Source organism: Acromyrmex echinatior, chromosome 3, assembly GCF_024713525.1.
Source record: "Acromyrmex echinatior isolate Ae372 chromosome 3, ASM2471352v2, whole genome shotgun sequence".
In the NCBI taxonomy this organism is placed as follows: domain Eukaryota; kingdom Metazoa; phylum Arthropoda; class Insecta; order Hymenoptera; family Formicidae; genus Acromyrmex; species Acromyrmex echinatior.
Window position 1 is genome coordinate 10,547,567 of NC_141854.1, and position 23,848 is coordinate 10,571,414.

Here is a 23,848-nt window from a genome sequence, read left to right on the forward strand (position 1 = left end):
TATCAAATAATTAAAAATGCTAATAAATAATTATATAAGATAAAGAAAGTGCATATCTACCTAAAGTGTAATATATATGAGTCCAGTGATTAAAATGCAACTGTTTTTTACAATAAGTAACACAGTCAAAGCAATATATAAATAGCAATATGCGATTTTAAGTGAAACATTACTTATAAGCAGTTATACATGTCACTAATGAACTTTCAAACTTAAATAACAATAAGATCTGTACCATGTATCCTATTTGGTAGGACTAGGAAGGTGGGAATAGAAGTAAGAGAGAGAAGGAGATGGAAAACAAATAAAGAGAAATTATGAAGAGAAAGAGACTGTAAAATGTTTAAATAAGAATTCAAGTAGAGACTCTGTCTTATTTTGTCCGTTTAAATTTATTTTTTGTCTCTTTATATGGATCATCTCGGAAATCTTTTATTGTAAAAAGGCTGGCTCTTTGTCTAAAATTTTAGACAAAGAGCCTTCTTACAATAAATCATCTCGGAAATCAGTCTTTTATTATAAGAAGATAATAAAAGACTGATTTCCGAGATGATCCATATAAAAAAACAAAAAATAAGTTTAAATAGAAAAATGAAACGGAATCTGTATCGGATTCTTATTTAAACATTCTACAGTCTCTTTCTCTTTCATAGTTTCTCTTTGTTTCCCATTTCCTATCTCCCTCTTACTTCTATTCCCATCTTCCTAGTCTATTCCTATCAAACAGGATACATGGTACAGTACCTTATTGTCATTTAAGATTGAAAGTTCATTAGTAACACATATAATAACGTCTAACTCTACTTATAAGCAATGTTTAAAATATCGCATATTGCTATATTGACTGTGTTACTTATTATAAAAAAATAGTTGCGTTTTAACTACTGGACTCATATATATCACACTTTAGATAGATATGCACTTTCTTTATCTTATATAATTATTTATCAGAATTTTTAATTATTTGATATATAACTTAGATATTTAAAGTAAATAAAATTTTCAATTATTCACCAATCAATAACTGTTATATTAATTATTAGATTAACAGAGTGTGTTATCTATCTATATTCATTTTTCAATTCATATAACAAGAATATAATTTGTTGCACAAGAATCAAGTAAACAAAAAAGGAACATGTTACACAAATTTAAATATATATCTAACGGCCTGTTTATTTAATTAATTGGTGGTTTATATAATAAATTAACAACACTGAGGATGACTCGATATGGAGGTCGAAACATTTGCATTGTTACAATAAACGTATATTGAATATTGTTTCATTGACTCGTAACTCTTCTTACGTACTTCCTTTAATTTAAATTTATTGAGCCATAGTAGTCCAATTTGTTAATTTTAAATTAAAAAGTTAAGTCTAAAATGTAACTAAGTTAAGTTAAAATTAATTAATTTTTTAACTTTTTAATTTAATTTTTATCTTTTTAACTTAACACTACCCAACCCTGCTGAAATTTAATTGACCGATTAATTTAATCGGAATTGTGAGACTGGGCCTAAGGGTTGCCGCACACAAAATTCCGTAACAGTATGAATAAGATGTAAACTTAAACTGATGAGCCAATCAGGATACTGCTTTAGATTACGTAATCTAACAGAAATGGAAATAACAGTAAACTTATCCATAACCTCGCAATAAGGTGAATTTCAACCAGCTGAAACTCGTCTTATGGATAAGTTTACTACTGATTGGTTAATTTTTTTATATTTTTAAGATTTTGCGATCGCTATTGTAGATCCTGTATAAAGCCGGTATCAAACTACCGACTCTGCAAGCCGATCCAACTTTCAATTCCGATAATGGACCAATCACATTGTAGCAATCTTATTGTAATTGGTCCATTATTAATCGGCAATCGGATCGGCTCTTACAGAGTCAATAGTCTGATACGAACTTAAAGGCCACTTTGATCAATTCTGATTAACTTTATTCGACTATTAGTCCTTTGGAATTGGCCAATCGCATCTGTCGTTAAGTGAAATGACAAATGCGATTGGTCAATTCCAATGGACCAATCGTTAATGAAAGTTATTCGAAGTTGATCGAAGTATCAACCGTGATTGATCAATTCTATCGAATAGCAAATGCGAATAGTCAGTTCCAATGTAACAATCGGTCAATTAAATTAATTAGAGTTGGTGAGATCGGTCTTATCTATAAATTAGTTTCATGATTGGCTATTGTGATGATAACATCCGAATGTCCGCACTATTCGCAGTTTGATGAATTTGATCAATCAATTAAAGATGCGAATCAGCGCGAGTCGAATGGAGATCCGTAATTGTAAACGTAAGTAAAAAGAATAAACAATAAGTTAGCAAATATATATCACTTGCAAGTATAATATCAATATCTTAAAATTTATCAGCCGTTAATAGTTTATACATGTGCATTATCAAAATCAAGTAAAATTAAAGGTGTGCTAAATGAAGATTTTAAATTATAGTATGTATTTCCATTTCAGCGAAATAGATTTTTTTAAATTATATATAGACATGAAAATCTATTCTAAAGAAACAAAAACTAAAGATCTCAGATCTCTCGTTCTGATGATAATTAGAACAATTAGTTTCTATATATATATATATATATATATATATATATATATATATATATATATATATAATCCATACAATTTAAAAAGTTTATTCTTTTTTTTATTAAGAAAATATTTCAAATTTTTTAAAGAATCTGTTTTAAAGAAAAATTTTAGGAATATATAAGGGAAAACAGCGTAAGTCTTCAAAAAGACTAATCCCAAACATCATTGTTTATAATTAAAACATACATGTCGGAGCAAAACATAAAATTTATTAAAAATTGGAAATGCGAAAAACACTTTTGCCTATCTTACAATTTCAGACCATAAACTAACATTTCGTCTTACTGTCTAAAAACTATACAATTGTACAAAGATTTTTAACCTACAATATAGGTCATCACATTTGATAATATTACATTTTATACATATAATACTTCTGATGAATCTAAAAGAATCCGCTTCTCACTTTACCCATGCATATATGTACATAGGTCTGCGTTAGTTGATGGTCTGTAGACCTTTATTTGCAAACTGCAAACATAATTCTTGTAATTGGCAGTACGCGAAAAAGAAAAAGAAAATCAGGCTGAAAAATACAAATTCCATGTGTACGATACTAGAGTAAAGTACAGGAGATAGAAGCAAATATATGATAGGTATGGTAAATATTTTGCCAAGCAGATAACAAAATAGCACAAACAGATACGAATAGTTCTCCTATAGAATATTAATCCTATATTTATATTGTTACACATATATGTATCCATGTGACTGTACGTACATACAGCCTCAAGAGAAAGAAGATTGGACCAGGAAATCGTAAACGGGATATGAAGAAACGATAGCTTAACAAGATTTAGCAGATATTAGAAGAAAGATCAAATATTGTTTGACAACAAAATTGACCGAAGAATCTGCTTCTTTTAAATCTGTAGAATATCGAATGAATGCAGCCTGCCTTATCCTGGTAATTTTGTAATATCGAACATAATATCAATACGTACCAAGGAACAATTTTGAAATTTATGTGGGTAAACTACCGGTTTCATTCAGAATTACGTGACCGTTAGAGAAATTAGTAGGTGTTATAGATGTTGTGGGACTTCCACTTTGGCTAGTATCGCAGCTATCGCTTTTGTTATCTGTTCTTATATTATCTAATCTAGATTTATAAGTATGCTTAGGAGATGTTACTGAACTCGAAAGAGAGCAACTACATCCACTTTGATTACTATTACTAGAACTGTCGCTGTCGCTTTCACTGTCGATACTAGATTCAGAGCTGCTCGCGTGAAATCTCTTTTCAGTACGTAACATTTCGTTCTCTCGTCTTAGCTGTTCATTTTGTTGTAGTAGGTCGTCGATCCGTTGTTGACATAGTTTTAATTTCTTCGCTATCTCGGAATCTGTAGTAGACACATTTTTATTTTCCGAATCTCTTTCCTCTATTTGATGAATGCTCTTATTACGTAATCGTTTTGTTAACGAATCCATTTTGGCTTCTAAGTGCCTATATTCTTGTATCAATTCCGTTTTTGTCAATGTGCTTAATCGTTCCTCATGAACAGCTTCGTACGCAGTTGAAAATTCTTTTGTTAAAAATTCCTCTTCATCCTCTGGAGATGAGTAAAAGTAATCCTCATCGGAATCTACACTGAAACTCGAATCACGAGTACGCGACGGTGCCCATGGCTTTGGAAACAAAGCAGGTACTTCCAGTGATGCAGCTTCCGATAATTTTTGCTCGAGATCAGGCAAATCGCTATGATCGGCCATAAGAAATTGTGTGGTATTATACAAGGCTGGTGGTTGTCTACTGGTTTTAGCAATCCTACCAATATACTTGCTCCGCAATTGTTGCTGATAAGATAATTGCTTCGAATATGGCTTTAATTTTTTATGCTTGGGTTTGCCCCTTCGAGTTTTTCTCTTTTTCGCTGCGATGTCTGTTCCGTCCTCGTGTTGGCCACCGTCTTGATCACCACTGCCACTACCGCTTTCCAATCTTCCACAGGTGTTTATAAGTAATTTTGGATACTGCAAAATAACAAAAGCATAATATTAATAATATTAATAATTGTATATAATAATTTTACATAATATTAATATTAATAATTGTGTATAATAATTTTACATTTTATATCTAATTATCTCTTTTACAGACATAAGTCCGAATATTAATAATCAAAATAAAGATCAACCACGTGTGTGTGTGTGTGGATAGATTTTTACGGTCTGTTCTTTTTAGCTGAATTTCTTGCACGGTTCATCTTTTCTCTTTTTCTTTTCAACATGGAGAGAAAGGGAAGAAAGATGAATCATGCAAAAACTTTAGCTTATAAGACATTCCAAGGGACTCGAAGGTAATTGAAGAGCATCGATATTATCAACTGTCGGCAAATTCTTTTATCTCCGATAGAATTAATATCTAAATAATTATTAGCTTATATTGCAGCATCAAATTCAACATCTTTTTTTGTTATTACACCAATATTTCATAAATAAACAAAAATATTTACAATGTAATAATATTACATTACTGTACAATTACGATTTTTTAACTGCATAATTATTATTTGAATAGATAATTAAACATTAATAATAATAAAAGAGAAATTTTAAATTGAATATTAAATCAAAATAAAAATGATAAAATCAAATATTATTAAGATGTAAGTATAAGTTTATATATACATGTATATATAAACGTATAGAATGTTTTAATATTGCAGTACTGCAACATTTTGCAATATTATATACAGGGTGATATCAGAGTTGTTGAACCAACTTTTTACTCTATAAGAAAATAATTGACTGCCACGTCATAATTCAATTAGATATAAAGTCGATAATTTTCTCTTAAGGTAAAAAGTTGGCTCAACGACCCTGTGTGTGCGTGTGCGTGTGTGCGTGCGTGTGTATCAGTGGCTACATAATAATAAACAACTCAAAAAATAATAAATTTTTTCAGATAATGAGTTTAAGTGTTTTGAATCAACGGCTGTGCGTTCAGTAGAGAAAAGTAATCAGTGAGCGCTTAGTGATTTCATAATATGATTGGTTCTTCGCCAGATCTAAGAGAAGGAACCAATGGCCACGTTTAACGTGAAATTTGTTTTACAATTGTTGAAAATTTTTTGGATTAAACTTTCCCGATTGGATTAAACTTTCATATTTAGAAAAATAATTCTATCTCAGTGAAGAAAATCCAATAGTTGCAAAATAAATATTGTGCTGAATGTGGCCAATTATATTAAAGAATCGCTAAGGCCTGATTGCATCAGCGTTACTTTGATTTTAAATGAGGCTTAAAATTCTCTCTGTTTCTTTTTCGCTTTAAAACGAGACAGAGTTTTAAGTTTCGCTTAAAGTCAAAATAACATTGGTGCAATCGAGCTTAAAATATCCGTATTCATAGTCCTTCCTTGAGGAATGAGGATTCCTTGTTCCTCATTTCACGTTTCATAAACTTTCCTTGACCAAATAAGAAGCCTTATTAGTTTCCTTTTCTCAAGGGAAGTTATGAAACGTTCCCTTGAGGAAGTGCAGTTTTCAAGCAAACCAAGCAAACCTCCAAATTTTGTATTAGTCTTTTTACTTTTGATAGTTTTTAATTTAGATCTCTGTCGCATCAATAATTATTTCCGATAGCTTTTTTTTCGGAAATAAATTATGCCAAAAGCATTTTCTCCTTCATATAATAAGCATTATGGCGAATTCGACTGGAAGCACTGATGCATATTAAAGCCGTTGTACAATGATTTAATTTTAGTATAAAAATAAAATGCAAATATCTCGAATTATGAAATACATATTTTACCTAATAGTGCAATAAAATGTATTGAGTATTTCACGATTTAATTGATTTTTATGTTTATTTATAAACATATATTTACGTTATTTTATACGGCAGTTTTGATGTGCATCAGTGCGCACTTAGTACGTCCAATCGAATTCGCTATTAGTTTTATTTTTGTCCATTATTGTTGCAAAATGCTTAATGACGATTTTATTTAATCAACAATGCCTTTATAATCTTTATTATTCGTAATTCACGATATTAGGTTTGCATATATTATAGGTTTGTTCGCGTCGTAAGTTCCAACATGCTCCAACATTCTACCATAGCTCTTACTCACTCTATCAAGTTGGAGTAAATAAGAGCTATGGTGGGAGAATATTGGAACGTGTTGGAACATGCGACGCGAACAAATCTTATATACAGGGTGTCTGGAAATAATCACCAAATATTTCTTGGGCAGGTAGAGAGGACTAAACTGAGATTTTTTAATACCGTATTTTCTCATATTGATAAAAAAAAAAAAATGCAGTACTAAAAAGTTGATAAAAAATTCTGAAAAAATTCTTAGAACTTTATGAGAAGAAAATAAATGATTTTTGTCTCTTGCAACTTTTCTATAAAGTTGGTAGTATTTGAGTAAAAAATTATTCAAGACCAATATTTGGCAATTTTTAGTAATTAATATCTTGTTAACTATATATTGCGAAAATTACAAAATGGTACAGGACTTTTCGACTCAGTTTAGTCCTCTCTATCTGCCCATGAAATATTTGGCGATTATTTCCGGACACTCTGTATTATGACATGCTGCCTTCAGTAGATTATTAAAATCTCTAAAATATATTTCTTCCTTCGGAAAGTCAGACTTGAGATCAGTTTATGAAACAAGGAGACCTTGAAGAATCGAGGAATCCTTCATGGAGACTTCCTTTACCCTTAAAATAAGGAAGGACTACGAAATATAAGTCTCACTGACTATATTTACATGGCACGCTTAATCGGATTTAATAACATCCATAGTTATGAAATTGGCCAATCATAGCTATTCCTCAAAAGAATGGAACGACTGCGATTGGCCAGTTTCATAACTGGATGTTATTAAACCCGATTAAGGATGCCATGTAAATGTCACTATCTAATCACTGATCAGTTTTCTCTGCTGAATACAAATAAGTGCGCTCAGTGAGTTCTTTCTGATTGATCTATATTTTAAAATCTCTGGAATATGTTAAAATATAAATGAGCGCTCACTGCTATTGATGTATTCTTCTACATCTACAATTCTGATTGGATGATCTAAACGAATAATAGCGAGCGTTCACTCAACTGTCGAGTCTGCTGAATATTAGTATTCTTTCAAATCATTCAATCAGACGTTTAGAGATCTAGAAGAATACACCAATAGCAGTGAGCGTTCACTCAATTGTTGAATCCGTTGAACGTCCATTATTATAGCAAATGAGCGTGATATACACATATAAGCTAAATAATATTTAACAAATTTTAAAATCGAGTTAATTTTTAATCATTTAAATTTCAATAATCATACAAACTTGAATAAATAATTGATTTTAAGTAATACCAGCGAATAAAAGAGGTATTTTAAAAATATTCATATTATTATCTTCACTTATTGATCGACCGGGCCTTACATTCCTTCCATTGGAGCAATCGAGATTCCGTTCCGTGTTCTCGCCGGCAGATCGCGGTACTCGCTCCACTCGCGGAGGCGATGACGTCGCAGGCGTTGGCTCAGCTTCTACGCCCTTCGGCTTCGCGTCGTGTACTCCATCATCGGTGTCGCCCGACGCTTTCTTCGTCGGCGTTTCCATCCCGTACAGCTCCATACCCACGATATGTACTGGAATCCGTTAATACGCGATGGCACGATCACGTACTACCATCGAAGAGTCACTCTCGCGTACTGGCACCACCTCCCACGGCACTAGTAACCGTATGCTCGTACCGTAAACAGCGACTGAATCGCCATGTTTGATTCGCCCGTGATTCTACATACGATAGCAAGGCGCGACATGCTGACGTTACCGTCCCTACCCCGACTATCGCGGCAGCGGCCCTCTCTTCACTCTTGCGCCATCGCTGATCGCGCCGCGTCGCGCCGCGCAACGCGGTGCGGTTGTTCCGTTCGGCGTTCTTCCGAATCGCGCATGTTGCTTCGATCCCGCTGGATCGCGCTGCGCTACAGCTGCGAATGCTTGAATACAAGTATACAACCCGCTATTTTACCCATGATGTTGTATGTACCCTAGTATATAATTGATGTAATTCGTATACGTGACTTCTGTAATTATTAATGATCGCGATAGCGGTTTATGGTACGTAACTACGCTAGGTACATAATGTATAAGAATGAATGATTTCATAAGGGAGTACTCCACGCGACTGGTCCATAAATCATTTCATTGTTCTATTGTATTTTTCTGCTGGTGTTAATGGGTCTGTGAAACTATCCTTTTAGTTCCATAATTGTATTGACCATTCGTAACCGTCCTCACACCTTTCCAATAATACCTGTTGTATTTTTATTATCCTGACGAAAAGAAAGGTCAGAGCGTACCCAAGTAGAACGAATTAGGCTCGATTTCATCATATATAAGATTTCTTTCAATTTCGGTTCAATTTTCTCTTTATCTTTTCCTAATTTTTTAAATTAAAAAATTGATAAACAATATAAGTTAAATCGAGATTAAAATTAATCTTACATTGCTAGGCTTTAATCACGGAAACATTAATATATGTGTTTTTATAATATATGTGTATCATCGCGACATCAAAAATAGCTTACCAACAGCATTTTTATTCATGATATCATCAGAACATCAAGAACATGATATAAAAATGATGTTTTTTGTAAAGCGTACTACAGTTTATATGTAAAAGATTAGTGTACATAATATAAAACCAAAAGAAAGAGAGGCAGAAGCGTAAACAAAAAATAGGATTTCAGAATATTAAAGAATTTTTCCTCTTAAAATGCTTGTTTATGTTTCGAATTAGAATGGCCAACTCTTGATCAGCCAATTTGATATGTTAATTTTGAGATATCGGAATATAACAAAAAAAAAGATTTTTTTATACGTTGTATTATAAAAATACCTTAAATATAAAATTAAATTAAATATAAAATAAATAAAAAAATAAATTTAAAAAATTAATAAAATAAATAAAAAAAATTAAATATAAAATACGTTGTATTATAAAAATACTTAAATATAAAATTTAATTAAATATAAAATAGTTAATTGATTAATTTGGTTAATTATTTTAAGGTATTTTTTTATAAAAAAATCTTATATATATGTATATATATATATATATATATATATATATATATATATATATATAGAGAGAGAGAGAGAGAGAGAGAGAGAGAGAGAGAGAGAGAAAGAGTTAAACCATTGGTAAATCATTATTAGTAAACCGTTTGTGGATCAATCAAGCAAGCTTTGTATTTACTCGTTAACAATTAAGTTCTATTTGAAGCTCTCTAAGGAGTTACGTTATTAGTAAGAGTAAAGGTTACCGAGAGATTCATCAATAAAATTCATTTATAAATTTCTTGGTAATTTTTAATTTTTAGGTAACCACACACATATATTGTGAAATTAATATATTAATATATTAATAAATTTTATGTTAATTTATGTTATGTGATAAATCAAGACATGATATGCCTAGATTTTTTTCAGGATACTATATTTCAGGATCTAGAAATTAAAAATCGAAATGTCCCATAAATTCGAGATGATTGGCCACTCTATTTCGAATGTTCGAATTTTCGCTTCCTATAGAAATTTCGTTTACATTCCGCTAATCTTGCCTTGTATTCGGATTATACGCTTTAACCTTTATTTTCGTTAGAGTATGAAAGTAGAAATTGCATTATGGAAGATAGTAAAAAATAAAGATTCCTAATATTGGGTCATCTAAAAAGTATTCGCGGTACTTTGTTACTAGATATATGACCATCAACACACATCTAGTGACAAAAAACCGCGGATATTTTTTAGATGACCCAATAAATAAAATGTTAACAATGTGTTAGTAGATCGCGCGAGCAGCTGATCGGCATCAACCACACATCCGCATTAATACAGCTTGGGTTTTGCTAGCCTGCTGACATAATCTGATAACAGCCAGCAGAAGCCGAGCAAACGTTTAGTCATTTCGTAATTATTTAAAGGACCGTAAATCGTGTTTAAATGGTTTGATTACGAAATGGTAGATTCAACTCGGTTTCTCTGCAATCAAACTGCCGTAGGTCTGTTCTTTTCAGTTCAACGTCTCTCTCTCTCTCTCTCTCTCTCTCTCTCTCTCTCTCTCTCTCTCTCTCTCTCTCTCTCTTTCTTTCTCTCTCTCTCGCTCGCTCGCACGGTTCATCTTTCTTCGTTTTCTTTCACAGACAAGAAAAGAGAAAAGATAAATGAGAAGTTCAAGTAAAAAGGACAGGCCTTATATTAAAATCCCAGATAGCAAGCTATTTGTTTTTTTTATGTAAAAATCATCTTTAACATTATTTTCACGTCAAAATGATGACAAATAATTGTAAAATATCTGAAATCGTATTATATTCACGCTAGGGTTTTGTCAACAAAATTTGCAGCTGAGATTTTGTAAAATTTGCTGCTTTTGACAAATTCGATTAAAGTCTCCGGATATCTGCAGTGTCGAAATCCAAGTTAATCAACAATCGATGAGCAATCGGTTTCAAAAGAGATTAAAAAATGTCTCTTGTAGCACGAATTATTTTTAGTTTCTCAATCTGCGAGTTTACTAAAATCTTATTAAGTGTATAACATCGTCCGTATGGTCGAGAAAGGTGTAAGTGCGCATTGCCTCATCGTCCTTGCACACAAACGCGAAAAGATATTTTTATTCGACGACAATCTCCAATCAGTAAAATATTCATGATCGTAAAAAATAGTTTCCTCGCGTATGGCAACGTAAACAATTCATCTGTTTTTCAATCTGTACTTATGTCGTTTGCATTTTAAAGTAATGCAAGTATACATATTCAGGTAATATGGAAAACTATTGTAGTAATATTCAATCAATTTGCTAATAGAAGAAATTAACAAAGGAATTATGGGATAATGTAAAAAGCGAAAAGATGATTTTAGATTACTTAAAAGGATTATATTAATTATCTGCAATTAATTAAATGAATAAGGATTTTGTATAATAATTTAATGCTCTATAGCGTCGCGACGTAATAATTAATGTGTCATAATTAATAATTATGTAATAGATTAATACATACATATGAAACAAATTATTCTTCGGTTAAAAGAAAGAAAAAAGAGGACAGAGAAAAAGAGAGATAGATAAATAAATGTTTTTTAGTAGTTTTTAATATGTATAAAAAAACAAGTTACTGAACAAAATTTCAGTACACATTTCTTAAAATAATATTAAGTAAAAATTTATTTATAACAAATAACTGTTTACTCAATAAAAAAATAGTAAAATCACATTAATGGTTTTTGTGGTTGTGTCAAATAAATGTAGAGTTTATATTTAGTAAAGATTTATTCAGAACTATTCAACAAATATTTATTAAAATTTAGTTTTTTCAGTGTATAAACAAAAAAGGAAAATAATAAAGAAAAAATAATAGAAAGAAAAAATAAAATAAAAATTAAGAAATTTTAAGAAGATTTAAAAGAGAGAACGAGAGAGAGAGAGAGAGAGAGAGAGAGAGAGAGAGAGGAGGGGGATAGAAGATAAAATATTCTCCTCCATAATTATGTAAGCGAAAATGCTGTTTATAAAATTACGTGCTGCTATTACGTAAACCACTAAACAATAATCTGGGCTCGAGACATCTTCGTCTCTTGTGTGCTAAATAAAATAGTTATGATACTCGATCGGGCTCTGCAAGCTGAGGTCCTGAGGATAAAAGAATGTGTTCACTTGCAAGCAAAATCGTTCGTTTAAATAGAAGTGCGCATTGCACGCATAGTTGCGCACTTACTTAAGTTAATTGACTCTCCGTGTCGTGTTACCCGATCACATTGTGATCGTGATCGGATCAAGAGGAAAACGTACTTTCGCAACAAGCCAGCGGGCGAGCGAACACACATCCTTTCATTACAAAATGCAATTTCACACCGGAGGGTCGTTGCACTCACTATCCTCCGTAGACCAACGTAGATCCTCTTGGACAAAAAAAAATGAAATCATTTGTCGAGAATAACAGCTGCAAATTACAGTACGAGGATACGACTGCAGCCACAGTCTCTCTCTCTCTCTCTCTCTCTCTCTCTCTCTCCCCCCTCCCCCTCCCCCTCTCTCAATATACAGATACAAAAAATTGAGGAATGAAAAATAATAGACTGAAATTAAATGTGAATAAAACCAAAGTTATGCTTGTTAAAGGCATTAGAAAAAAAATATTGGAAAGCAATATAAAAGTAAAACTAGAGAATACAACATTAGAAGTGGTTAGTGAAGTTAAGAACTTAGGTGTATGTCATTATAGATAGAAATTTAAATTTTGCAGCACATGTTAACTATTTGGGGAAAAAGATCGAAATTGGGGGCCTTTCGTATATACCTGTATATATGAGAAGGGATAATGTAATATAGATGTATGAAATCTTTAATACCCGTATTCATAATTAGACCTTGTACTTAAGGTTTCCTTCAATTTATCTTTAGATGCTCAGCAGCCAATGAAATTCGTAGAGTATCTAAAGATAAATTTAAGGAAGACTTAAATATAAGACCTGACTATGAATACGAGTAGAAGTCTGGATTTGGATAATTAATAAATAGGCATTATATTAGATTGTATCACATTGTAGCTATTGAAGCTAATAAAGATCAATATCTCTCTCTCTTTCTTTCTCTCTCGCAACACTATAACAAATACGAAGTACTTTCTCCAATTAAGCGATGCGATTTATATTAATTTGCCGATTGTTATTATTGTCGACGACGTTGCTTAATTAAAGGCAAACACAAATATCGCTAACACGCCACGATGCTGAAATAACGGAGACCGCGAGGGGAGAAAAAAAAAGACAAAAAGATAAAGTTTGAGTAATCCTCGAAGAAGAGATAAGAAAGCTAAATCGCAAAAGCCTCGTTGAGCGCGGCAGGAGACAGGAGTAAGAGTAATGTCGTGGTCCCCACGACGATGCACGTAGCAAGTCTCTTTTTCTCTCTTCCTCGTCCCCCCCCCTCCCCTCTCCCTTTCTTTCTCTCTCTCTTCTCGTCGTGAGTACGCACATTCGTTTATTTTAGCGTACGAACGTAACGATAACGATGCGTGCGAGCATTACGTAGACCCCGTTACACGATTCGCAAGATTTCGCGTGTGCGCGCGCGCGCACGCACTATGCGCGCACGCACGTACGCACCTTACGTACCGCCGACACGCAATCCGCCACGAGTGCAATGTACGTGAACGTACGGAGAACTATAAATACGGAGAGTTCACTCTATGTGGGAGAGTATGTCCCAGCTTGTTTTCTTTTATTCCCTTTTCGATTTTTTTTTCCTTTTTCTTTTGTTTTCGTTCCTTCGCCTCTAAACGCGCAGATGCCATTCCTCACGCGGGACGAAGAGGAACAGAGGGGGAACGGCAAACGGAAGGAGGGATAGAGAGGGGGGGGGGGAGGGGAAGAAAGGGACAACACGTGAACACACGAGGAGGTACTTAACTAACTTCACTCTCACTCGCGCGCACGTTGCCACGCTATGTCGCTATCACCGGCGACGGCGCGAAAGGGATAAACAAAAGAGTGAGAGATGCTCGACGTGCGGAGCAGAAATGTATGCTCGCGCGGGTATTTACAAGACAAAACGAAGACCTCGTCGCACCACGTGATTAATTTACATAAGCACCTCCGTGGTATATATATATACTTGTATACATAAGAACTTTGACCGATAAAACGTTCGGCTCGAGCGTTATCCAGAAAAAAATAATAGCTCGCGCATCCGAACACATCTCCGCTATAACCTAACTATTAAAACGTTGCGTGACACACACACACACACATCATTTTCTCTCTCTCTCGCTCGCTCGCTCGCTCGTATGTGTTACGACGTGGCCTTAAAGGCCGCCGCACACAGATTCAGCAGTAAGCATACTTCGTTGAGACTGAGAGAGAAAACTTAGCGTGTGAAAATACGGGTTAATTTATATCGACGATTCTTTAAACTGGTTACCGCTTGCGACGCCATATATGTATATTTTAACCTATACACATAAATGTATAGCACACTCCAGCATGATATGTGAGCATATTTTTGATGTGTCAAACAGCAAATAAGTTAATTGCATGTAAATGTATACGTAAACACATTCCAAATAATACAAAGTCTAAATTTAGAAATAAGACGTGTTTGCATCGTCTTTTAGATGCAAAAAACATCTTATCTGATTTTGGACACTTCTTGTTTGAGATAAGCATGACACTCCGAGTGTTCCAAACGGAAGAAACGGTGCATAAGTTAGAATTATCATTTCAGGTATCCCACAGGTATTCCGTTATCAGTAGTGGAGTATACATGCTGGGTCATACCTTAACTGCTTTAACATTGAATTTATGCGCGTATCAGGGCATATCGCAAACATCTCCCATGTATATATGCATCTTGATAAACACTCAAGTCCTAAAGCATTAAACGATTCCGTTAGGCCGGAATCAGACTACGAATTGAGATTGAAGATTGAAAGATTGAAGTCAGATCAATCAGAAAGAGTCAAAACTTCTTTATCCTCATTGATGAAATTTCAACCTTTAATCTTTAATCTCATTCTTCAATACGTAATTTGATTTCAGCCTTAAGCACATCGTCTAATATGTCAAATTGCGTGTGCCATAGCTTGAAGTCGTCATCCTTCGCCGCGTACAATCATAATTCGCATACATTCACGCCGGTTCGTCCGTGTGCGCCTGTTCTATGCGCTATCTTCACTCGGAACCTACTTTTCGTTCTCTCGATGTATGCGTGTATATACGTGTGTTGCTTGACGACGCAAATGCGATACACTTACATATAATGCATATATATATATATATGTATATATATATATATATATAGGTGGGCACCATGTCGACAGCGCGCATGCGAGTTTCGACGGAATAAGTGGTTTACAATGCTCTACAGATCACATTTGTGCGTCTTATTTAGATATGGAAGGATCTGTGAAAAAGAGTCACGGCGGAAGAAAATCGAATCACTTTGTTACAACACCTTGCCTCAACGGTCGCCGAGAGGCAGATCTGAAATTTATTCTACAGGGCTTCTATTCTAGGCTAGCGATCCGTCCTCTTTTTTTGTTTCACGTGGAATTCACTGCGGGCCAGAAAGAGATAGACTGATATCAATGTAATTTTTAATCGGGCCAATAAAAATATCTCGTGCCAATGCGAAGTGCGAATAAACATACGAGTTATTTTCTCATTCATTGCTTATCGTATCTCAACTTCTACCGAAGTTATATCGGTCTCATTTTGCGATATACATATATAGGCAGGGAGAGCGGGAAGGGGAGGTAGAAAGATTGAGTTAACTAGGACTAGCGTTGATCAACGCTTGGCTTGGCGTGCGACCGAGTCGAGTCGAGTCAGAGAGAAACAATATATCTATATTGATGATAGTACCATCGAAATGGTCCCCCGAGATCGCGGGAAGATCTACTATCATGTCCCCACGTTATCGCGTCATACGCTATGACGAACCTAGTTTAAGGCTCTGTGCACAATAGAGGAAATATTAGGAATACGAATAAGTATTAACATTCCAGCCTATCAGGAATCATGTATTCCGGTGTAACCAGTTTCTTATAGGTTGAAATCTTAATATATTACTCCTCCGTTGTAATATTTCCTCCATTGTGTGCAGCCCCTAATGTTTCCCGGGTCTCTCGCACTGCCATGACAACGGCCTCCATTCTATAATATTCTGTAACGTCTGTAACTCTTTAACGACAGTGTCGTTACCGTTACGCCAGATTTCATGCATAAAATAAAAACCTAAAAACGCTGCGCAATAACAGTGTAACGAGATATAATACCGACGCTATACAATTAAGATGAGTTATATAAAATAGGGGCCAAACAAGAGCCTTGATAGAAAATTCTCCAGGCGCGAATCGATTCACATGTGATGGCATACACGACACGCACCGGGCAGCGCTTAGAAAGAATCTCGCAATGGTCCACGCAGCTGAGGAGGTTCGCGTGCAAGTCGCGCCGATATTCGAAAGTCTTTGATTTTTGACGATCGTCGGGTCTCACATGACAATAGTTGATATTTATATGCGCGCACAAATGTGCGATTTTCAGGTATTTTCGTGCGTTTCGTAAAGATCATATGGCACATAAAAAGACTGGGTTGCGTCCCGTTTCAAACATATGTAAACATGCGCACGATGTATTTTTATCTTTCTTTAATATTTGATGAACAAGGATAAAATGATGCATCATGCGCACCTTTAAGCAATAAGACCCGGTAGAATCGATGTTACTTTGACTTAAGCAAGACTTCAAACTCTCTGTCTCATTTTAAAGCGAAAGAGAGACAGAGACAGAGAGATTTTAAGCTTTGCTTAAAGTCAAAGTAACGTTGGTGTAATCAGATCTAAGTAGTGCAAATTGTTCGCAATCACGGTAAGCTGTAGCAAATACAAAATATCGATTTGTTTACTGCTTGTCCCTCATAGAATATCAATACTGGCCAATTATTCACTTATTTTGAGCATTAAAAGTATTGTTAGCAGTACTTAAATTTCTATAAAGGATGTCTTCCTGCTTATAAGATTTTTTGTTTGTCATACAGCAGTTACACGCCAGCTTTGTAAAGTATATTCTAAAATTGCGTAAATGCGTATAATTGTAGGTCGTTGTAGTCGTAAAAATTGATCAATCACTGTATTCTCCTCAAATTCGAGTGTGGTTGATTGATTTTTACAACCACTTACGCTCACGTAATTATAGAATAGACTTTATATATACACGCATACAAATGCAACAACCGCATGGTAGCCTGCGGTCTTTTGTAGCTGTGTATACTCGGTGTACTAAGCTTAGAGACCCCATGATCAGAAGATGACTGGAACAGTCGGCTCCCCACTAGGAATACGATCCGTTCGTCGTGGCTATGTCGTGCCCCTCTACAAGTTTGTACTTCTCTTACGCTTAAAACGAAGTAAATAGTTGGACGTCAGGGAAAGGGGGATAGAATGGGAGAGACGAGAGCGGAAAGCTCGGTTACAAAGAGCCATAAGCCTTCCGTATTGGTCTTCCGTTATCAAGCAGACTCTGAAACCAGCGGTCGATCGCGTCTTCGCGACAAAACTCGTGTTTACCATCTCTCTATGTGATTTCATACATGTATATTTGAAAAAAATGTTCGACTCGTTTCCGAAGACGTTTGACCGTTTCTAACCACAGTAGTTCTTCACACTTGTTTTGTTCCCTCTTCCCCTCTTCTCTTTAAACGAAGTAGGAGATATCTTGTTTCTACTTGAATTTTTTTAATGTAAGAAGATATAAAAAGTACAGTTAAAATTTGTTTAATTCGTTTCTCACTGCACTGGATTGCCCAGATCTATTTTTCTAAATATCAAATATGTATATCTTTCGCTAAATATCAAATATATACGTCTTTCACTTGTATAAAGAGTGTATATATTTATAGTTGTAAAAACAAAAGTCGTGCTCTGACTACACTTTACATATTCAGAATGCAATAATTGTATATTCTGCTTTGATAACGAAAAAAACGGACGAAAAGCATAAAAATATAATTAAAAGGAAAAAATATATATTCAAAAATTTGCGAATGTGTAATAATTGTACATAATGTGTATGTACAAACGATAATATGTACGAATGATAATATAGGATAATGATTTTATCACGAATAATGAACAGTGTTCAAAAACAGCATAGATGGAGCAATCGTAGCTGGTTATGTGATCATGCTAAAATTATTTCTTTCCAGTATATGTACAAAATTGCGTCTGTTGTTTTGAAACTGAATAAAATGGTAAGAATAGAATTTGTTTAAAAAGTGTGTAATGCTGTAAAGATCGTATTTTTTACGTTAAGAGAACGTAAATTGTATATTAATGTCGAAACCTTCGAGAAATGTGCATGTAAATAAATGCAGTGCCAAAGTTATTTCAGAAATATTTCGTCACTTTTTCGTCATCTTTTTATAAATATATAATATTATTATCATAAAATGATGAGAATTTCGCAGAGTATAAGTTCATATAAGACATTCAGTGCTATAATTAAGTAATATATAAGATTGTGATATAGGTTAAGTTTCCTCGATAATACTGTTCGTCTCTTTCAGTCTTTTTATGACATATATCTACTTTCGCTTTTGGCAAGGCATATTATATTTAGAATGCTGAGTTTAAAATGTTTGACAAAACCAAGAAATTGTTTCCCAGAGCACAATTGTGGCAGCAGGTGTTGGCCTGGCGGCTGTTGGGTTTGCCGGTCGTTATTTGCTTAGGAGAATGCCGAATTTATCACAGAGGATGGCAGAAACCATGAAAAAGCTAGATTCCCAGGTAAAAATTACTACTCTATTTTTTCCTTAGCAGCTTTCTTATAATTGCAAAAGACATGCAAATAAATGTATACTGATCTTTCTTAATATTTGTAGTCACTAGCGAATAGCAAATATTACAAAGGTGGTTTTGAGCAGAGGATGACCAGGCGGGAAGCCAGTTTGATCTTGGGTGTGTCACCTACAGCTAATAAAAGCAAAGTAAAGGAACAATTTAAAAAAGTAATGGCTGTGAATCATCCAGATCGTGGTGGTTCTCCATATATCGCCGCAAAAATTAACGAGGCAAAGGATTTACTTGAGAAATAATGAAAATATAGCATAATGTAATATATATATATATATATATATATATATATATATATATATATAATGTATTTAGGAACAAAATTTTGATGTACATAGTTTTAATTTAACTTTACGTATTATTTACTATTATAATATATTTTTGGAGCTGTATATTTTAGAACGATTAATCTTTTTTTAATACCTTCATCAGCTAGTTCTAAGTTCTCAAGAAAGTTTATGCATAAATAGAAACTGCATATAAATTCAGAGTCAATTAGAATAAAATATTATGAGGACAACTATTTTTCATCAGATATTTCGTCAATATTTCCATATTGTTACTTCCACAAAATATCACAATTATGCAACTTTCATTATAGATTATAATACTTCACATTCTAATATTTTTACTAAAATATTGTGTACATAATAATAAAACTAAGATAAATTAAAAATAATTGAGTAAATGTATCATACATTGCTAAATGAACATTATATGTACAAAATAAAATTATGCAGTAACAATATAATACAGCATTATATGCATTCATTTTGCAAATGATGCATAACGAATAACAACAGACTAGAATATTTCGGTGTATGTGACAAAAATTGGTCATTAATACTATCGTTCTAACTTATCTTGTTTTCGTTTTATGCGTTGTTGCATGTGCTTTGTTCTTAGTTTTGCTATCGTGTTTCCAGGCAGTGATCCAGGTACTTTAAAAATACTCTGTAAAACAGAAAAATGTCTCCATAAATATCTAATGTTCTTCTCTATTTGATGTATGAACTACACGTAATATACAACTACATACTTGCATAAACTCGTGACATCGTAAAACAATACTATCTTTCGTAATTTCCTTAAAACACTCAGCCAGCGTTGTAAAATCTTGACAAGCTAATAGATTAGATTTATTCCTTTTTATAAGTGTCAATGCGACACGGAAGATAATCTTGGTACCTTCGTAAAAAAGACAATCCCAAATACGCAGAGTAGTCTGTGAATTTAAAATTACCTTCAATTTTTTGGAGTCAAAATATTGAAAGCTTTTATAAGCAAAATAAGTGATGATACATATTTAGATAATTATTATATAATATAAAAAATTATTCAATGTTTCGATAATTATGACATACCTCTATAGGTAAAACTTCAGCAAACAAACACACAAACCATTTAGTCGTAATTACTGGCCAAGGCAGCCCTACGTTTGTTACATGCTGATATACATCAGGCATTTTTATTCTGTAAAAATAACGTGTACATTGATAAATATTGCTGATGAGTAAAACTACAGTAAATTTTCTTTTACCTTACTAATTCTGCGAGCACATCGATATCAGTGAGTAGGCCATCCATAGTACATGTATAATAATCTGGTAGAATTTTATCAATCAATACTTTTAATAACCAAAATGCTGTTTCTTCGCTTTTTGTTACAAGCAAAAGTAAACCCGCTATGTAGTTTAAACCCTGAAAAAAATATTAAAACATTTTTTAATAAGGCACAGTAAACATCTTTTGAAACTTTCTCATAAAATCTTACTCTTCATGAAATTTTTTATTAAAATTTTGTTATTTTATTCATATATTCGGAAATATGCACTGTAGATGTTACCTGGCAATATCCAACAGTTTTGTTTTGATGAGCAAAAGCTAATAAAACATTGTATAATTGATGCTGCTGATTCTCTGTATTATTAAAGAATATATTGTCTGGAAATGTTCTTGGAAGATCAGTTTTAATAATCTCAGCGGTTTCTGCATTATGAGGAGATAATAGTAACTTTTGATAAAGATCTGGCGACGCATTCTTCATGTCTTCACCACCGCTTACAGCGAGCCACACCTACAACGATTCAATATTTTTCTGTATTATATATGAAAAATATAATGAATTGGATTTTGACTTATGAATATTACCAATCCTCTATGTTCCCCTGGAATGCCTTTACGAACGTATTTCTTGATCGTAATGCTTCGTAGGGACTTTCCCTCACCGATAATTTTCGCCCACTTTTTGGCCATCTTTGCGAGTATCTTAAGGTACTCGGACATAAAATCTTCGTATGTTTCATAATCGAAGTCGTGTGGTCGTTCGAAACCATATTCGTCCACATCACTGGAAACAAATATATAAATATATAATTATTATATCATACAATATCTATTATATGTAGATTGTATTCAGATATAAACTGCCAGTACTGAAAATCTATAATATACATAAAATGAACTCAAAAAGTGATCCTAGTAGATATACATATAAATAGTTTATGGATGTCAATGCAACTAAATTTCTTGCACATTCATCTTTTTTTCTTTTTTTCTCCACAACTGAAAAAAAAAGAAGAAAGATAAATCACACAAGTTCAGCTGAAAAGAACAGGATACAGTGGACAAAAATGTCATTTTGTTCTTCTTAACAATTAATGACTAACAAATATAAAACTGTATTTATCGTTATCAATTGTGACTCCTAAAGTTTTATCTACAATGTGTTTTTTGTTTTTTATCGCATGCCTTTTTGCCTCTTTGAGACCATTTTATTAAAAATTATGTTTCTTTTCATGTCTATTCTTGTCTCTTCCGAAGTTTTTATCTTGGATGATAGAAAATGAGTGAGGCAAAAGGCAAGAAGTAAAAGAAACAAAGAGCACATTATATAAGATTAAGCTTAAAAAGAAAATAGCTTTAGTAACACAAGTTGATACAAACATCATTAGGGATGCTTTCCATTTAATAACACAAATAAATACAAATATTATTATATATATGTAAATTAACTTTAATCTCGGTTCAACTTACTCTTCGTCTTTTTCTAATCTTTAGAATTAGAGTTAATCTATCTTGCTAGAAACGGGCATAAATGATTCTGTCCTTCTTTGCATTTGATAAGTAACAAAAAAAAAACGATATTTATGTCAACTTTGTGTCATCAAATGGAAAGCACTTTATGTCTTATAATACAAAATAAGTTATTGCTATGTTGATTACCAAGTAAATATTATATCATATACTTTCATACCACTTTCATTACAGTACGAATGATTCGCGAATTAATACATAATTGTAGTGATAATAAAAAAAAAGAAAAAAAACAAGTTTTGACAAATGAACGAAAGCAGAAGGGAGTCTCGTTTTCAAAGTGGTTTGAGGGGCGGAAACATAACCTCGACGAGACAAAAATAAAAGTAAAATAAACGCGAAATTTGCGAATCGACGAGAGTCAGTCGTATTCACGGTATGCAGGGTGAACGCATGATTTGTTTCACAGGAGGAAAAACAACTGTTACAATTACCTGAAGCATGAACTTGCCATGCCCTATGCAATTCGGTGGGTGTCGAGGAGATCTACGATCGCGCGCGCGTGCAACTACGTCCATAGATATTTCGTGTACGAAACGCCCACGGTTTCACCTTTCGGCGCGATAACACCCGATCGCGCTCGAATTGTTCGAAAATGTTTCGAAACGCCTGAAGGAAAGAGCACTGCTGAGCACAGCGTGGAGCTCTCAGCTGCTCTCAGTTCAGTCGCGGCGTGCGTCTCTTTTCTTCATCACGAATGATCCATTTGAGCATCTGACTCTGACTGCTGCTGACTGCGCCCGATTCCCGAATGATAGAATGGAAAGGCGGTTCGTATGTAGAGAGGGTAGAGTTGCGAAAGACCGTCGAATTATGAAAAGGTCATTTTCCATCAAGACGCATGGTTGCCAAAAAAATACTTGCGTGGAATATCTCGCGATTTTAGACTCCTCCAAGTATAGATCCGACCACTCGCCTCCGTAAATTACGGATGATTTATCGGTGCATATTGTATACATTTCGTTATTCCGCAGTGATTCGAAAAGAATGACTCGATCGATTGATCGCGCGCGAGATCGAGTTCGAGATCGATTGTACACTCGATACACTCGACGTTATAAACGTTCATATATCTGGTTGTGGGTTGTATTGCTTGAAATTTCTTAAAATTTTTTGCAATTAAAATAAAATAAATATATTTTGACGTTGAAAAGAGAGGGAGAGAAAGCGAAGATTCTAAGTGCAAATAACAGATCTTAGGAGTTTTCCAAGGAGACACAAGTGACGTTATATCTTTACTAAGTGAATGAAGAAAAACAGAATGAATGCTTATGTCGATTTGTGTCACCAAATGAAAAGCATCCAATAATTCTTATGTAAGATGACCGTCTCAAATTTTAACTCTTCGTTCCACTTTACAATACGTCTCAAATTTTGTTTCAAACTGAAGACATGATCATGAATTAAAAAAATCTCTTTTTTAAGCGTACAAAATAATAAATGTAATTGTCAACTAACTGAAGAATTTTATGATTTTTTTATGTAAAAACATTCAGTACAAAAAGTATAATTTAAGAAAATAAAATGTAATCTCGTAATAATAATTTTTGTTGTAATATCTCATATATATGTAACACTTCGACATTAAGTGTTATTAATTATTTACAAATATAATAATAATATTATTTAAGTGTTTCATTAACAATTATAATAAATATTTATTTCTTAAAATTTAATTACGACAATCAATATTGAATATTTATATCAATATTTATTTAATGTTTCCTCCTTTTCTCTTCTTAATGAATTCA

The 23,848-nt window shown here is 33.4% G+C and overlaps 3 protein-coding genes and 1 long non-coding RNA gene across 4 annotated transcripts; 1 reads left to right on the forward strand and 3 right to left on the reverse strand.

The window, feature by feature from the left end:
- Nucleotides 1-2,814: 2,814 nt before the first annotated feature.
- On the reverse strand, nucleotides 2,815-8,606 carry LOC105153314 (protein HEXIM1). The gene is made up of 2 exons (XM_011068075.2): nucleotides 8,020-8,606; nucleotides 2,815-4,602 (listed from the first exon to the last, which is right to left on the reverse strand). Exons 1-2 carry the CDS (start codon nucleotides 8,212-8,214, stop codon nucleotides 3,589-3,591), a joined length of 1,209 nt encoding a protein of 402 aa, XP_011066377.2. The 5' UTR covers nucleotides 8,215-8,606; the 3' UTR covers nucleotides 2,815-3,588.
- Nucleotides 8,607-11,898: 3,292 nt separating this feature from the next.
- On the reverse strand, nucleotides 11,899-18,162 carry LOC147910191 (uncharacterized). The gene is made up of 2 exons (XR_015544615.1): nucleotides 12,363-18,162; nucleotides 11,899-12,277 (listed from the first exon to the last, which is right to left on the reverse strand). It is a non-coding gene; the product is annotated as an uncharacterized LOC147910191 (long non-coding RNA).
- Nucleotides 18,163-18,266: 104 nt separating this feature from the next.
- LOC105153020 (mitochondrial import inner membrane translocase subunit TIM14) lies at nucleotides 18,267-19,393 on the forward strand. The gene is made up of 3 exons (XM_011067630.2): nucleotides 18,267-18,397; nucleotides 18,813-18,935; nucleotides 19,031-19,393. Exons 1-3 carry the CDS (start codon nucleotides 18,275-18,277, stop codon nucleotides 19,241-19,243), a joined length of 459 nt encoding a protein of 152 aa, XP_011065932.2. The 5' UTR covers nucleotides 18,267-18,274; the 3' UTR covers nucleotides 19,244-19,393.
- A 131-nt stretch (nucleotides 19,394-19,524) lies between these two features.
- LOC105153030 (growth hormone-regulated TBC protein 1-A) lies at nucleotides 19,525-23,090 on the reverse strand. The gene is made up of 7 exons (XM_011067650.2): nucleotides 22,532-23,090; nucleotides 21,153-21,351; nucleotides 20,848-21,078; nucleotides 20,542-20,702; nucleotides 20,366-20,474; nucleotides 20,041-20,226; nucleotides 19,525-19,955 (listed from the first exon to the last, which is right to left on the reverse strand). The coding sequence occupies exons 1-7, from the start codon at nucleotides 22,549-22,551 to the stop codon at nucleotides 19,848-19,850; spliced, it is 1,014 nt and encodes a 337-aa protein (XP_011065952.1). The 5' UTR covers nucleotides 22,552-23,090; the 3' UTR covers nucleotides 19,525-19,847.
- Between the last annotated feature and the right edge of the window lie 758 nt (nucleotides 23,091-23,848).

Coding starts and splice junctions, on each gene's coding strand:
- LOC105153314 (XM_011068075.2), bottom strand. CDS start 8,214: ATGGAGCTGTACGGGATGGAAACGCCGACGAAGAAAGCGTCGGGCGAC. Junction 4,603..8,019: donor ATTGCTCCAATGGAAGGAAT/GTAAGGCCCGGT, acceptor GTTATTTTGCAG/TATCCAAAATTACTTATAAA.
- LOC105153020 (XM_011067630.2), top strand. CDS start 18,275: ATGAACAGTGTTCAAAAACAGCATAGATGGAGCAATCGTAGCTGGTTA. Junction 18,398..18,812: donor TTTTGAAACTGAATAAAATG/GTAAGAATAGAA, acceptor ATTGTTTCCCAG/AGCACAATTGTGGCAGCAGG. Junction 18,936..19,030: donor TGAAAAAGCTAGATTCCCAG/GTAAAAATTACT, acceptor TAATATTTGTAG/TCACTAGCGAATAGCAAATA.
- LOC105153030 (XM_011067650.2), bottom strand. CDS start 22,551: ATGGCAAGTTCATGCTTCAG. Junction 21,352..22,531: donor ATGGCAAGTTCATGCTTCAG/GTAATTGTAACA, acceptor ATTTGTTTCCAG/TGATGTGGACGAATATGGTT. Junction 20,227..20,365: donor CTGAAGTTTTACCTATAGAG/GTATGTCATAAT, acceptor TTAAATTCACAG/ACTACTCTGCGTATTTGGGA.